Raw genomic sequence first — 15,482 nt, forward strand, 5'->3', positions numbered from 1 at the left:
TGTTGCTTCTAAAAACAACCACATATTTCTTCCTTTTCATTCATACCTTGAGAGAGGAAGATGAACGCCATCGTCGATTAGTGCGATGTAGATTTCAACAACGAAAGGCGAAAGGAGGAAAATCAAAAATGAATGCCGCGGTTGGTGTTGGGAACCATTCTTTGGTGGCAAGCACTAAATCGAGGTGGGAAGGAAGGGGAAGGGAAGAGGCTTTGGGTTACATTTACTGCTGAAGAAAAACTTGGAAAATGTCTTACCAAATGATAAGCAGTAAGACATTTTCCTAAAATGAAGAGTTCTTTTCCCGTGTTTTGGAAAAGCTTTTACAATGGGAGTTCATTTTCCACCAAACAAATAGTGGAAAAGGAGGAAAATATTTTCCGTAAAATGTTTTACAGGTAAACAAACACAGCCTAAATTTATATACAATTATGAAATAATGTTAACATATTTTAATTGATATACACAACCAAACTCGTATAAGAAAACTAATTATATAATAAAATAATAAATAATAAAATATATTTTTGTTAATTCATATAATATCATAGAATAATAAATTTTAAATACAATAAGCAATTTAACAGTGTTATATAAAAGAACTATATTAAATATATATAATTTATGCTTTTGATAAGGTAAACTTAAATTGTGGTGTCATCATATAAATGAGTTATTACATTCGAAATTAAAATATTTATAACTTATAAAATTTAAAATTATTTGAATATGACAGAGCCTGCTTGGCTCGTTCCGACCTCGAAAAATTTGAGTTTGAAATGGCTCAAGCCCGAGAAATTTTGAGCTCATAATAGATCCGAGTCAGAGAAAACCCAAGCCAAATTTAATCTGAATTTGAGAAAATCCACGTTAGAAGTAAGCCAAAAATGAGGTCACCTAGGCCCACCCGCTTGCCAGCTCTTCCGATGCTACCTACAAACTTGATCACAAAATTTTTCTTCCACACAATTAATTGAGTACAAATCTTTCACGAGATGCAACTAAACCTATGACATCCTCAACATCCTTAATTTGCTCATTTAAGAGTATATTTTGTTTGCTTTGGTCTTACCTGGTCACTTACTTGACGGGGCTATTATTAATCCACAATGTGAAAAATGACAAAATAGGCTAGTTGTCAAACACTACCAACACTACTTGGTATAACATGGGACCACTCTTTACACCAACAACCAATTAGAGCCAAGCTTGGAGGCCAAACATAGGGGCATGAGGTATTATCAATCTCTCATCTATATTTTCTTCATCTTCTTGACCAAGTTTTTACATGATTATTCTCTCACTAAACTTGAATCCTTCAACGACTTAAGCATCGAAGAACAATCAGACTGCTAACTCCAACGCTCTTATAGTTCATCTTTCTTGCAGATTGAGCCATCTTCTAAAATCTTGATTCAAAAGTGTATTAGCAATGAAGTATTTTCTATAACTTCAAACATATATCATATATTTCCTTGAAATTAAATTTTATTGTGTTATTTTTTTTATACATTCTAACCCTTAACCAATAGTACTCACTTAAGGAGGATATTACGTGCATAAATCAATTCAAACTCATAATGCTTTAGAATTCTTAAATAACATCCATATAAATTGAACTTATTATTTAAATATTATTAAGTATGTTACAAGTTAACATAAATTAATACAAATAAAGCTTTCAATGTATTGCACCAATTACAAACAACTTAATAAAAATAATAAACTAAAACATAAAAAACGAAAATAAGGAAAAGTAGATTGAGCTCTTTTAGTATTGATGTAAATTTTGATTAACTGGCTTGTGGTTTTATGATTAATTTTCATCCAAAATAATCCCTCTAACTTTGAGTTGTTATATAATATGAGATCAGATCACTTTGTTTTTTCTTTAAAACAAAGGATATTCTTCAGCAGCCTTAACATGGAAACAAATACTCAGTTCAATCCCATACTAAAAATGATTACACATTACCAGAAGTTTTTATTCTGATGTCAATTATTCTTACTTATAGTCTATATGGTGGACCTTCTAAAGTTAATAACAAGGATCTTCCAAAAGATTTGCAAATTCTGAGAACATCTCATTTTCTTGATCAAGCATTGCTGCCACAAATGAACTTTCAGTTGATGATGAAGCTTGAATACCATAGCTTAGCAGCTCACTGTCCATTCCTGAGAGTACTCTACTATTGTTGTTGATGATGATGTTTTTATCATCATCTATGTGTTCAGCACTAGTCTCATTGCCACTGTGATTTTGTGGTGCAATGTCCTTGGATTCGAATTCCGGGATGTGATCTTGTCCTTGGGGATGATGATCATATGGTAAAAATGCGTCTTCGAGAAGGAAATCACGCCAGCTGAAAGCAAGACCAGCTTTTTCTTGTGCTGTAGTGGAGCAAGTAGAAGAAGTAGAAGAAGAAGAGGATGGTGATGATAATGATAATGTGTATTGATTAGGGAACTGAGGTGAGATGATTTGGTAACCGCCATAGTTGGAGGCTTCTGTCACTAGTTTTATAGCTTGAAGCTGAGAAAGCAGATCTAGGGAGCCACAGGTAGCAGCATGCTGGTTAATGTTGCTGCTTGGGAAGAAGTTTTCCTGGATTGGTTCAATTCCAGGGGATGCCATTGTTTTCATCACTCGTCTGTTGTTGATGTTAGAAAATCCTTCTGTTGCTATTGCTGGTTGGGGTGGATGTGGCTCTGGTTTGATCATAAATGAGTTCTTCATGTCTCGATTCAAAGATCCGATTCGGGTTCTAGATTTTAGGAGGCCACCGATGTTCCCGTAATCAGCTAGGACTTGAGAAAAAGGTTTGTGAGTAACAGGATCAATCCCCATTTCAGAAAGCTTCTTTCTCAACTTAGTGTTCCAATAATTTTTTACATCATTGTCAGTTCTGCCAGGAAGCTGTTGGGCTATGATAGACCACCTGAACCACACAAACAAACCAGTCATGCATAATGAGAGTGTCATACATCTTGCACCAGTAATTGTAACCGGTTGTTAAAACCGTTAGCTTTCATGCATCATTTACAGTTAATGTTTGTTATGATCCCATTCCCATGTCACCAAAAAAAAAAAAAAAAAACAAAAGAGGAGAAAATTGAAGTTGCATGAAAGTGTGATAAATTTTCATTGTACAACTTAAACAAAAAGTTGCATGAGTCTGGCTGCCTACTAAGAATAAACCAAGAACAATATAACCTGCTTCCAAGAGCTGCATGGAGGCGAATGATCAACTCTTCTTCTTGCGGTGTGAAGCTTTCGCGTTTAAGATCAGGTCTCAAGTAATTAGTCCAACGAAGTCTGCAACTTTTCCCACATCTTCTAAGCCCTGGAGACCATACTCAGATATGGCATGAGGTCCATATGGAAGGAATAAAGTGGTTAGTTTCTTAGACTAACAAATTAAGCATTAATGTAAAAGATATAAAAACATCCAATAAATTAACCTGCTTTTTTTGGAACAGCAGTCCAGTTGCCAGTTCCATGTTTTGATACATATGCAAGTATCTTTGCATCTTCTTCTTCAGTCCATAGGCCTTTCTTCACATTTAGCTTGTCACAACAAGGAGGTCTGACCATCTTATCTGTTGATTTTAGAATAAAACACGAAATCTACAAGGCATCAAGCTGCAAAAAAAAAAAAAAAAATACTGATGATAAAAGAGATAATAGTGATGCACTTACAATAGCTCCTGAAAACTAAGCTGCTATTTGAGAAGAAAGAAGGAGAGAAAGGTTTTAAGGTATAAATGAGAAGGCATGGAAAGCATGAGAGTTGGATCCATTATAATCAATTTTGCATGATGAATGGCATCTTTGCATTAGAAGTGAATTGATGATATAAGGACAATTCATTCTTTCTCTCTCTGTATGGTCATACATATGCTTTGCTTCCAAAACAAATAGAGTCAGGTTTGATTTGGGTGTATTTTCTGGTTAAATTTAGAATATATCTCAGTAAAATAACATAAAATTTATCATTTGTTTACATTAATCCATTACTTGTGTGGGAAAGGAAATGAGTTTTGTTTAAGTTTTTTCTGATAATCACAAGTTTGATGAGACCAACTATTTTAAACAAGAGGTCCAACTAATTGAAGAAATGATAAAAGAACCTCTAATCAAGTGTACTTGCCAAGTTGTCAACACCATTTCTGTGTGAATACAAACACTACTAAAAACTGTCTAAATCTGCAAACTCTTAAGAGCTGTGATTCACTTGTTCTTTATTTTTTGGATTATTGAGTAAATTTATATTATCCAAAGAAGCAAATTGCTGCTACCTTGAAACTGTTCAGTTGTCCTTAATGTCCCCGAACAAGAAAATCGTAATGGAAGGTCATGAATGGTTGGTGCGTGAAATCCAAAATCGTAATACGACATCGAACTCACTAGAGTTTCTCTCCATATTCCAAGACTGCAAGCCTCAAAATCCCCATATTGTAACTAACAAGACAATTCCTGTCAGAAAAAGAAAATTAAAATAGGCAACAATGTTCAAATTCTGAAAGTTTTTTCCACCCAATTTGCTTCAGAACAGATTAAACAACACCAGAGATAGACACAACTAGAACATGTCCATATCTTGCAGACAAACTAGAAACATATCTAGTTGTAATTCAAGGTAGATTACAGGTTCGCTAGAAACTGAAAACAACTATCCACTACTTATCATCCATTAACATGTTGTCCACGTTATCCTGTTCATGCTGTTATAGATACGGAATTTTCTAGATAATCTATCTATATTATATATATACAATATACGTAATCTAATATATTATATATTATAAGGTCATTAAGTTTCTTTTCCTTCTCTTTTGTACTTTTGTTCGTAATATTTATTGTTAATTTTTCTTTTTGTGGTTATTGTGTGTATAGTCTCTTTCTCATAGTGAGGACAATATGTTATTTAAGTTTGGGGAGAGATAGTCGCCATTTTATGAATATAATTTTTATTGTTTAGTTGTGTGGTTTGACATTTAGTGAGTTTTTTTTAATTTAAAAAAATTGGTTAGTTTTAGTTTGATGATGATACACCATGTCATAATCCTTTAATATTAAAATATAGTTTTTCATGATGCATATTTGGTGTTATTTTTTCTTGCAATTAAGTACTTTATAAATTTGAGCACATATTTTGATCTAGTATTTTGCTAATGACTAATTACATGTGGATGTAAATGTCATTGAAATTGATCTTAGAATCTGCTTGATCTCTTTTTGAGGCAAAATCAAAGGCGAACTTAGTTAAAGGAATGATTTAAGCATTATTTGGATCATTTGTGTCTTTCAAGCTAACTGTGCATATATACATATCCCTAGTACCCTTGATTTTAGCTTATATAGACTATTTTCTTTGTTTTTTTTCACCCATTATGATTAATTGTTTGACTTAGTCTAGCTGAAATTAAGTCTTAGTGCTTAGCCCTTCTTAGTCCTTTGTTTGTTTAGTTTAAATACTAGTGCTTAATGGATACATCGTTTTAGCTTAAAGTATCGATTGGAATATGTATAGACATCGAGGTGGATATTTTCGGTGAGAGAGAGACGGTAAAACATATTTTTTTTTGTTTCCTTATGTCTTTATTTTATTTTCTTTGTTTACATTATTTTGAAAAAAAAATGAAAAAAATAGAAAAAAAGAGGGAAAACAGAAAAAAATTAAATAAAAGCACTTACGTTATCATTGAAAACTGTACACTAGGTAGGATTTCAAGAAAGAGAGGCGAATCATGAAGACTGCTTAAGTACCAAGTCTTTCTTTGAAAAATCCAATCCTAGACATGTACATTCACATTACAACACTACTTTGCTCTTTACTAGAGAACAAAATTAATGGAAAGGCATTGGCTTAATTTATTCATAACTTTCAATTGATTCAATTTTATTATGCGAAAGAAAAATACTACCAATGTAAATATAAAATTGTCTTAAAAGAAATACTAAGAAACACAAATTCCCCCTTTTATTAATTTGTATAATCCCTTTTTGTCTTGTTCCATTGCTTTCTCGTTCTCACTTGAATTCATGAACTCTTCTTGCCTTGAATCTTGCTCCCATGACTCGAAGATATGATTTGGAAACTCAGGAATGAAAGTAAACAAATTATTAGAGGGATTCTTAACAACATTCCTTATGGAGTCATCTCTAATTCTTGCATATTTCCAATAAGCCTGTTGTTGGTTATGCATAAATTTTCACATATCCATCATAGCTGAAAATTCTGACTTACCATTGATGTTTGAAGGAGTGGTCATTGGAATAGTCAACTTAGGATTAACATTTATCTCAACTGGTTCAACAACATTTGGTTCCATTCCTGGTTCAAGGTTGTTCGGTTCTCCTTCTGATTCTTCTGTTTCTAGTTCATTTATTGAGTTAACATCTGGTTCAGAATTGATTGACGACTCTTTAGGTTTTGGTTCGTTTGGTTCGGTTTGATTCAACTGTTCAACATTCTCTACTAACCTTTCAAGGTCGTGTTTTGTTATGCAACCTTGAACATATAGACCTTTCAGGTTTGTTTTTGATCGAACTTGTGCTCACAAACAAATTGAAGTAATCAATTATGGAATGTAAGCACTTCCTACCTTCAATCTTGGATATGCTTGAGAATAATTTTTCCCCACATTGATGGAATTTTATATCATAATTTTATACAAAAAAATACGTTCCATCGAGATGGTGGAACTATGTGAGATAAGCATGAAGCTATGTCGTACAAAGTAGAACCATACCTTAGCCACTAGTTTTAAGTACTCTTTTTGACAAGAGTGACTACCATATTTTCTTATTATCCATTGGGATCCCGGATTTACAACAATGTTAAAGTAATTGTTGCATAAAATCCCAATTGATATTTGTCATCATGGTAGAGTATTTATCTTCTTCAACATCAGGTAGATTAAACAAATCGTTAATGGATTTAGATGTAAGAAGTACCTTCTTTTTACGAACAAGAACTTTAGTGGCATCTGACGTGGTTAAATTGGCATAAAATTCTCGTACTAATTCTTCTTTAGGCAGTTATTGTTCATCACAAAATTGATTCCACTTTAAAGCATCTATTGTTTTCCAAATTGATACTGGCACAATCATCTTATCAGTACTTTCCAAATTGAAGCCTTTTTCTGGGAACATAGGTTGATTATTGAAGATAAAAGCAAATCTCTTCCTTACTTCCTTATATTGAATCAAAATCGGGTTTTCAGTAGAAATTTTCAAAGATCTAGTTCTCTTTCGAGTCATGGAAAATTGGTAAAGAGTTAGAGGGTGACGACAAAGATGGTGTGGCGGTGATGGAGTTGTGGCAAGGAATTTGCAGTGGAAAAGGAGAATGTTGGGTGAAATGTTGCGGCAAAGTTGGACTATGGGATGTGGTTGCTATGGTGGAGAAGAGATGTTGCAGTAGATTGAAAGAGATGTTGCGGCGATGACAGGGTTCGGTGACTAAAAAGAAAATTTGTGTAGAGAATTTTAGGCTTTGAAGGTCGACGACTAAGAAAAGAAAAATCTAGGGTTAAGGGTTAAAGCTAATTGCTTAGGTGATGTGGGAAATATGATGTTGGTAAAGGGTTTTTATAGTAGTGGATTATGGTAATTTGATAGTAAAAGTTCTGTTATTCAAAAGACTTAGATGGCAAGGAAGTAGGGAAATAAAATGGTGACAAGTTTAGGGTTTGGGGAAAACTTAGGGGCAACAAAAAATGGGTATTTTTCTCCTCATCACTGTTCTAGGCCTTTAGCCTAAACTATAAAATTTTATTATCTATACTAAAATAAAACTAAATAGAAATAAATTGATTAAAAATTGGGCCAACTTGATCCTCTTATTCAAATAAAATTAAAGATAAACTTAAAATAAATTAAAATAGGATTTCCTTTTAAGCTAATTAGAAATTTTTCTAGAAATTACATTAAATTAAATTTCAAGAAATGTTAGAAGGGTCACAAATGATCCCGCTTAAGTTTCAATCTCCTTAGATGTAATTAATTTAATGTACTAATTCAAGAATTTTTTCTAATCATGCCTTTTATTCAAATTAAATAAAAATCAAGGGTCTATAAATTGAACGAGGTATTAATTCACTCAACTTCATCATACTAATAGTGTTTGAGACGTTAACTATTAAATTTAAATGTATCTCCCTTTTTTATTCTGTAGTTCCACTACTCCATAAAGATAGACTTTATGAATGATGAATGGTCCAGTCCATATTTGAGCTTTCTAGGGAATAACCTTAATCTTGAATTGAACAACAAGACCTTTTGACCATCTTTGAGTTCCCGAGGTTGTATAAGATTGTCGAGCAATCTCTTGGTCTTTCCTTTTTACATATTGCCATTCTCGTATGAAAATAACCTCAATTCTTCCAGCTCATCAAGTTGTCCTTCTTTCACTAGCTTGATTTAGGTCCATATTTAATTGTTTTAGGGCCTAGTGAGCTCTATTCTCTAGTAAAAGGGACAAATGACAAACTTTCTCGAAGACCAACCGGTAAAGAGTCATTCCTAACGATGTTTTAAAAGTTTTTGATAATCCCATAGAGCATCATCGAGTCTTTAAGACCAATCTTTTCTGTTAGGTCAAACCACATTCTCAAGAATTCCTTTGAGCTCATGGTTTGCAAGCTCAACATACCCATTCATTTGTGGATGATAGACAATAGTTATTTTATATTTCACATCATATTTGTCAAGCAACCACTTAAGCTATTGATTTACAAAATGAGATTCTTCAACGCTTATTATAGCTCTAGGAGTCTCAAACCTTGTAAATACATGACTATGTAGGAATCACATTACTACCTTAACATCATTTTTTGGGTATGCCTTGGTTTCCACCCACTTGGATACATAGTCAATAGCCATTAGGATGTACCTGTTACCATAAGAAGAAGGAAACGAGCCTAAAAATCAACACCCCAAACGTCAAACCATTCTACCTCAAGGATGTTTGTTAAGGGCATATCATTCCTCTTTGATATGTTTTCAGTCCTTTGGCATCGATTACAATTCTTCAATTATGCATATGCATCCTTGAACATCGTAGGCCAGAAAAATCCAACTTGCAAAATCTTTGTTGCAGTACGGGAACCACCAAAATATTTGGTGCACATTGCTTAAACAGAAATGGCTCCTCCTAGAAGTAATACCTACTATCATGAAGGAATTTCTTCCTTTGTTGGCATGTCATTCCAGGAGGCATTATTCCATATGCTAAATAATTTGCAAAATCAGCAAACCAAGGGGTTTCATGGATTCGACTTACCTAAAAAATATGCTCATTTGGGAAATTTTCATTAATAGTAACAAGTGAGTTATCTCGTGTTGTTCCAATATCGACAAATGGTCTGCTACTTGATTCTCAACTCCTTTTTTGTCTTGGATCTCAAGGTCAGATTCTTAGAGTAAGAGTATGCACCAAATCAACCTTTGTCTAGCATCTTTCTTTGTGAGTAAGTATTTAATGGTTGAATGATCCGTAGAGACTGTGACTTTTGTAACTATAAGATATGAATGGAACTTGCCAAAAGAAAAAACTATAGAAGAAAGTTCTTGTTCAGTTACTGTATAGTTAAGTTGGGCTCTTGTCAAAGTTCTGCTTGCATAGAAGATCGGATGGAATACTTTTCTACTTCTTTTCCCCATCACAACTCCCACAACAAAATCACTAGCATCACACATCAACTAAAAATGAGAGTTCCAATCTGGTGTAATGATTATTAGTGTTGAGATTTATTGATTTTTCAATTCTTCAAAGGCCTCCAAGCATGCTTTATTAAACTTAAAAGTTGTGTCTTTCTCTAATAGCATACACAAAGGCTTGGAAATCTTTGAGAAATCCTTGATAAAACTTCGGTAAAAACCAACATGCCCTAAGAAACTTATAACTCCTTTAATAGTGATTGGGGTGACAATTTTTCAATTACATCCACCTTTTCTTTGTCCACTTCGATCCCTCTTCTGAATATTTTATGTCCTAAGACAATTCCTTTCTTAACCATAAAGTGGCATTTCTCCTACTTAAGGGCAATGTTTGTCACTTAACATATCTCTTTAGTACCTTAGCAAAATCACTTGAACAAATATAATAAGAATCACCAAAAATCAAAAAATCATCCACGAATACCTCAACAAAATTTTCAACCATATCAGTAAATATTGCCATCATGCATCGTCAAAATGTTGCAGGTGCAATACATAAACCAAAAGGCATTCATCTAAAAGCGAACGTACCGTATGGGCAAGTAAAAGTTGTTTTGTGTTGGTCTTCTAGGGCTACAACTATCTAGTTGTACCCCGAATACCCATATAAGAAACAGTAATATCTTTTACTTACCAGTCGGTCCAACATTTGGTCCATGAAAGGCAGTGGAAAGTGATCCTTCCGGGTTGGCTTGTTCAGCTTTCTATAATCTATATAGATTCTTCAACCTTTGGCTATCCTCATTGGGATTAATTCGTTACGCTCATTCTCTACAATTGTGATTCCAACCTTCTTCAACATACACTATTCTCTAAGATGGGTTAAATAATTCCCGCATTTAACCATTTGATAACTTCCTTTCAAACTAACTCTTTAATAATAGAATTGAGTCTCCTTTACCCATTAATTCTCACTTTCTCGCCCTCATCTAATATAATCTTGTGCGTACAAAAGGAAGGGCTTATTCCTCGAATATCAGCTAAATTCTAATCGATCGCCTTTTTAAATTTCTTCAAAACTTCAATAATCTGCTCCTCTTGGTGTTCTGTTAGTTCTATTGAAATAATCACAGGCAAGGTAGAATAGTTACCCAAATAAACGTATTTCAAATGAGAAGGTAGTACCTTTAGTTCATGTTTGGGCAGTTCCTCAATTGACAACTAGGGTTGTTTGTATTCCTGAGCTTCCAACTCCAATGATTCGAGTCGTGCTGGTCGAACATAGCCCTTTAGATTGCCTTCTATCAAAGCATATTTTCTTTAGCTTGTTCATCTTCTAATGGGTCAGACCCTAAGGTGTTTTCCAATGTGTCTTCCACAAAATTACATTCCCATTCTAAGGATTTTAACTCTTCCATTGTTGAGTGTTCTTCCACCGGATTAGGAACTTTCATGTCTTTAAGAAAATTAAATTTTACCTGGTCATCTTGAACTCACATTGTGAGTTCACCTTTCTGCACATCTATTAATGTTCTCCCCATTGCTAGAAAAAAAGTCTCACTAGGATGATCGACACTTCCTTATTTACTTCAAGATCTAAAACGATAAAATTAGTAGGAAAAATAAACTTATCTATACATACCAAAACATCCTCGATCTTTTCTTTCAGGTGTGCTAAAGATTGATCTGCTAGTTGAAGTGTCACAGTTGTTGGTCTAACATCACCTATACCCAACATCTTAAAAACAGACATTGGCATTAGGTTAATGCTTGTTCCTAAATCACATAGAGATTTACTATAGTAAGATTCTCCAATGTTATAGGGTATAGTAAAGCTCCCAGGGTCCTTTATTTTTGGAGGTAGCTTGTTCTACAGGAATGCACTACACTCCTTTTGTTAAAGCTATAGTCTCGAACTCGCTAAGCCTTTTGTTCTTGGATAGAATATCCTTTTTAAACTTGAGATAGTTCGGCATCTGTTCTAAGGATTCTACCAATAGGATATTGATGTGAAGTTGCTTAAGAACATCCAAGAAATTCTTGAACTACACCTCCTACTTCTGTTGCTTGAGTCTTTTTGGATACAGAGGTGATGGAACCTTGGCTTCGATCAGACAACTTTTTTGAGGTATTGTACCTGCATTTGACAAAGGTGTTAGCTTGTAAGAATTGACTAGTTTAGATTTTACCTCTTTAGGTTCAAAATCTAGCATCTGTGGTGTAGAATTTCAACTGTCAATTGATTTTCATTTCTCCTGGCAAGTTCATCTTCAACCTCAATTTCCTTAGGTTCCAAAGTCCTTCTACTTCGTAAAGCAACTACTTTTTAATGTTTTGTACCCGTATTCCTTGGATTTTTTGTGTCACTCGACAAGGCTCCTCGAGTTCTATTACGAAGATCCGTAGCTAACTGACCCATTTGGTTCCTCAAATTTTTCAGTGTTTTTGCTTGGCTTTAGATTTAGGTGTTATTCTTAGCCATGTATAGGTTCAACAAATTCTCCAAATTGTTTGACGGTTCAGCTTGTGGTGATTTTTGAACTTGTTGATTGAAACTTAGAGGTTGATTTGATCTGTGCCGCATATAGGTATTGTTTGGTCCAACTCCTTGGTTACTCAGAAAGAAGTTTGGATGGTTTCACCACGAAGGTTATAGAAGTTGGAATATAGTCCTTGTCTATTTCTATTCTAGTTTTGATTTCCTACATAATAGACAGACTCGAGATTTGATGGACAATTCTCAAATGAATGTCCATCCCATATTATATGTAGGAAATATTGTTAAATTGACTTGGTGGCTGAGCTACAACATTGTGTAGTTCGTTAGTAGAAAAAAATTTAAGCATTGAAGAAATTGAAGATACCTGAGCTGCAAGTGAAGTGAAAGCATCCACTTCATGCATTCCTGCTACTCATCTTCTTGAAGTTGCACGATTGGTTAGCCATTGATAGTTGTTACTAGCAAGTCTCAAAATAATTTCATAAGCCTTATTATAAGACTTAGAAATGAGAGCACCATTTATAGAAGCATTTACCACCATCCTAGTGTGTGCGTTGAGACCATTATAAAATGTCTCTAGTTGGTTGCAATACGAAATCTCGTAGTGAGGGTATTTGCGTTGTAAGTTTTTAAATCTTTCCCATGCCTCGTATAAGGATTCATCATCTATTTTCTGAAAATTAGTGATCTATTTCCACAACTTAGCATTTTTGCTAGGTGGGAAATACTTAACCAAAAAGCGTTATGTTAATTCTTGCCATGTAGAAATTGAACTGGGTAGAAATGAATTAAGCCATGCTTGTGCTCTATCTAGAAATAAGTATGGGAAAAACTTCAATCTCAATGCATCTTCGATTACACCGGCTATCTTGAAGGAATCACACACCTCTATGAACAGTCGAAGGTGAAGCTATGGATCTTCTGTAAGTATTCCACTAAACTGGCCCACTGTTTGAAGCATCTGAAACATCACGAGCTTCAATTCAAATTGTAGTGCCTCAATCTTCGGTCCCCTAATTCTCAAATTGAGCTCATTAAAAAGTGGCACAACATAGTGCCTTATAGCTCGATCCCTGTCATTAGCAACAAGGATTGGATTACCTTTAGCAGCTCCATTCCCTTAAACTTCATTTTGATTTTCATGCTCCATTTCAACGACTTGTCTTTAGGCTAGTCCTTCTTATATCTTTTGTCTAAATGCCCACTCGAATTCATGGTTTATAAGAAATAAGTCGATAGTTCGATCAATGCTTATAAACACCTGAAAAGAAAATCACAAAATATGAAAGATTAGTTAAGAATAAATAAACCAAATTGTAAGAAATAATTTCACAAATAATGATTAAATTAACAGTCCTCGACAACGACACTAAAAACTTGGTTGGCGACAGAATGCGCAAGTATACATAGTCGTTATCAAGTAATAAGTAAAAAGTGTATCGTTTACACAGGGATTGTGTTGATACTCAGTAATTGGAAAATTAATAATTTACAAGTTGGTTAAGAAAATAAAATAATTGAAGGTGATGGATGTTAAATTTAAATTAACAACTAATATGCAAATGAGATAAAATAAAATGCAATGAATGTTTAGCAGCAATTCACAAGATTTAACAACAATAACATGAATAAGTAGAACAATTACAACTCTTGATTTAATTCATTCATAATCTTGCTTAACAAATGTTTTGGAAAAATTCCATGGCAACTCGATCATTTATGAACTTGGAATCTAAAATCTTAGATTTTTGAGATCTTAGATTTGTCACTTAGAAAAAATACATATTTCTAGGTCAACATTTAACTAAGGATTGCTTAGAATTTATTCAAAGCAATAGGTACAAGTCATTTTGAAACAATTTAATCACATAAATTTAAAGTTATGCAATGTACTAGTGTTCTTTTTGAATCATTAGGAACATTTAATTTATTCTTATTCGGATATAAGTTAAGCATGCATCTTCCAATTATTATGCCCATTAATCACCATTTCGTTCGGATTAAGCGGTTAATTCTAATGTAGTCAAACATATTTTAATGCATGAACAACATGAATGATTTTAATTGGAAGCATGAATAATTGAGGCATAGAATAATATCAACATAAATTGTATGAATCAAACCAAGGAATTGCAACCATTCTAGTTGAAACAATTTAAGTCATTATCATTAAAGAAAAATAAATAAAATAATTTACCAACGTGTTTATAATTTAAGAACAATTTAAAGAGAAAGGAAGAAGAAACTCTAAGATAAATTCAGTGGTTTCCTGATAACAATCTATGGTGGCTTCCTCTGATATCCGTTGTTTCTCTGATGCAAATTTCTCTTCAAGGTGACTGACCAAGGGAGCTTTTCTCTCAGGAATTTCTTACTAGGGGAACTCTCAAAAAGAGGATGAGAAAAATGAAAGAAAATGGAAGGCTCAGGCATGGAGGAGAAAGGAAAATGGAGTGAATGTTTTGAATGAGTGAATGATCAATTGATGGATGATTTGAGAGGTGAATAAGGGTGGTATTTGTAACAGCCCGTTTTCAGTGAAATCAAAATAGTGGTTTCAAGACCATAAATTTGACGAGTAAATTATTATTTTATTATTATTTTAATGTTTACGGGATGTTAGAAGGCTCGTATTAAAATTTTGTTAAGAAATTTCGATGTTTGCAAGCTTAATTAAGTGAAAAGGACTAAATCAAAAAAGGTGCAAAAGTGGAGTTCTATTAGTAAAAAGGGTCAAATGGCTATGAAACTTTAAAGTGAGAGGACTTAGATGGTAGTTAGACCATTCAAATAGTTAGTGGACTTTTATGGACACTAATTAGGTGATTTTTAAGATAAAAGCTAAGGTTAAAATAGTAAATTAATAAATAAACTAAAAATTAAAGGAAAGAAAAGATGTATCATCTTCTTCATGTTGCTTTTCCACCAAAATTAGAAGGGAGAAAGGCCATATCTAGGGTTTCTTGGTTCGACAACTTCAAGTGCTTGCATGTAAGTGGTTTTGAGCCTGTTTTTAATGATTTCTATGTTTCTGAAGTCGTAGCTTAATCTAGCTAGCCCAGGAATCAATTTGCAAAACTGTTAAAGATTTATTGTTGTGCCATGAATGCTATTGCTTGATTCTTTATTTTTAATGGTAGATTATAAATCCTTGTTGATAGACAAATAAGTTTTGTAAAGTGATTTTTGATGAAAATGACATTTAGGGACTTATTTATAAAATTAGTAAAATTTCAAGTTAAATTCATGAAATTATTGTCTGTATGAGTTGATAAGGGTCCCTAATGAAATCAGCTAGCTTGAATAAGGGATGAA

The 15,482-nt window shown here is 33.5% G+C and overlaps 1 protein-coding gene and 1 non-coding gene across 2 annotated transcripts; one reads left to right on the forward strand and one right to left on the reverse strand.

Moving 5' to 3' along the window:
- Positions 1-1,922: 1,922 nt before the first annotated feature.
- On the reverse strand, positions 1,923-3,614 carry LOC105771572 (transcription factor MYB35). Its single transcript, XM_012593002.2, has 3 exons — positions 3,463-3,614; positions 3,215-3,344; positions 1,923-2,939 (listed from the first exon to the last, which is right to left on the reverse strand). The coding sequence occupies exons 1-3, from the start codon at positions 3,593-3,595 to the stop codon at positions 2,039-2,041; spliced, it is 1,164 nt and encodes a 387-aa protein (XP_012448456.1). The 5' UTR covers positions 3,596-3,614; the 3' UTR covers positions 1,923-2,038.
- A 9,149-nt stretch (positions 3,615-12,763) lies between these two features.
- Positions 12,764-12,869, forward strand: LOC128036358 (small nucleolar RNA R71). Its single transcript, XR_008193155.1, has one exon. It is a non-coding gene; the product is annotated as a small nucleolar RNA R71 (small nucleolar RNA).
- The last annotated feature ends 2,613 nt before the right edge of the window (positions 12,870-15,482 follow it).

This window comes from Gossypium raimondii, chromosome 13, assembly GCF_025698545.1.
Source record: "Gossypium raimondii isolate GPD5lz chromosome 13, ASM2569854v1, whole genome shotgun sequence".
Classification (NCBI taxonomy): Eukaryota; Viridiplantae; Streptophyta; class Magnoliopsida; order Malvales; family Malvaceae; genus Gossypium; species Gossypium raimondii.

Coding starts and splice junctions, on each gene's coding strand:
- LOC105771572 (XM_012593002.2), bottom strand. CDS start 3,595: ATGGTCAGACCTCCTTGTTGTGACAAGCTAAATGTGAAGAAAGGCCTA. Junction 3,345..3,462: donor TGCTGTTCCAAAAAAAGCAG/GTTAATTTATTG, acceptor TATGGTCTCCAG/GGCTTAGAAGATGTGGGAAA. Junction 2,940..3,214: donor CATGCAGCTCTTGGAAGCAG/GTTATATTGTTC, acceptor TGTGTGGTTCAG/GTGGTCTATCATAGCCCAAC.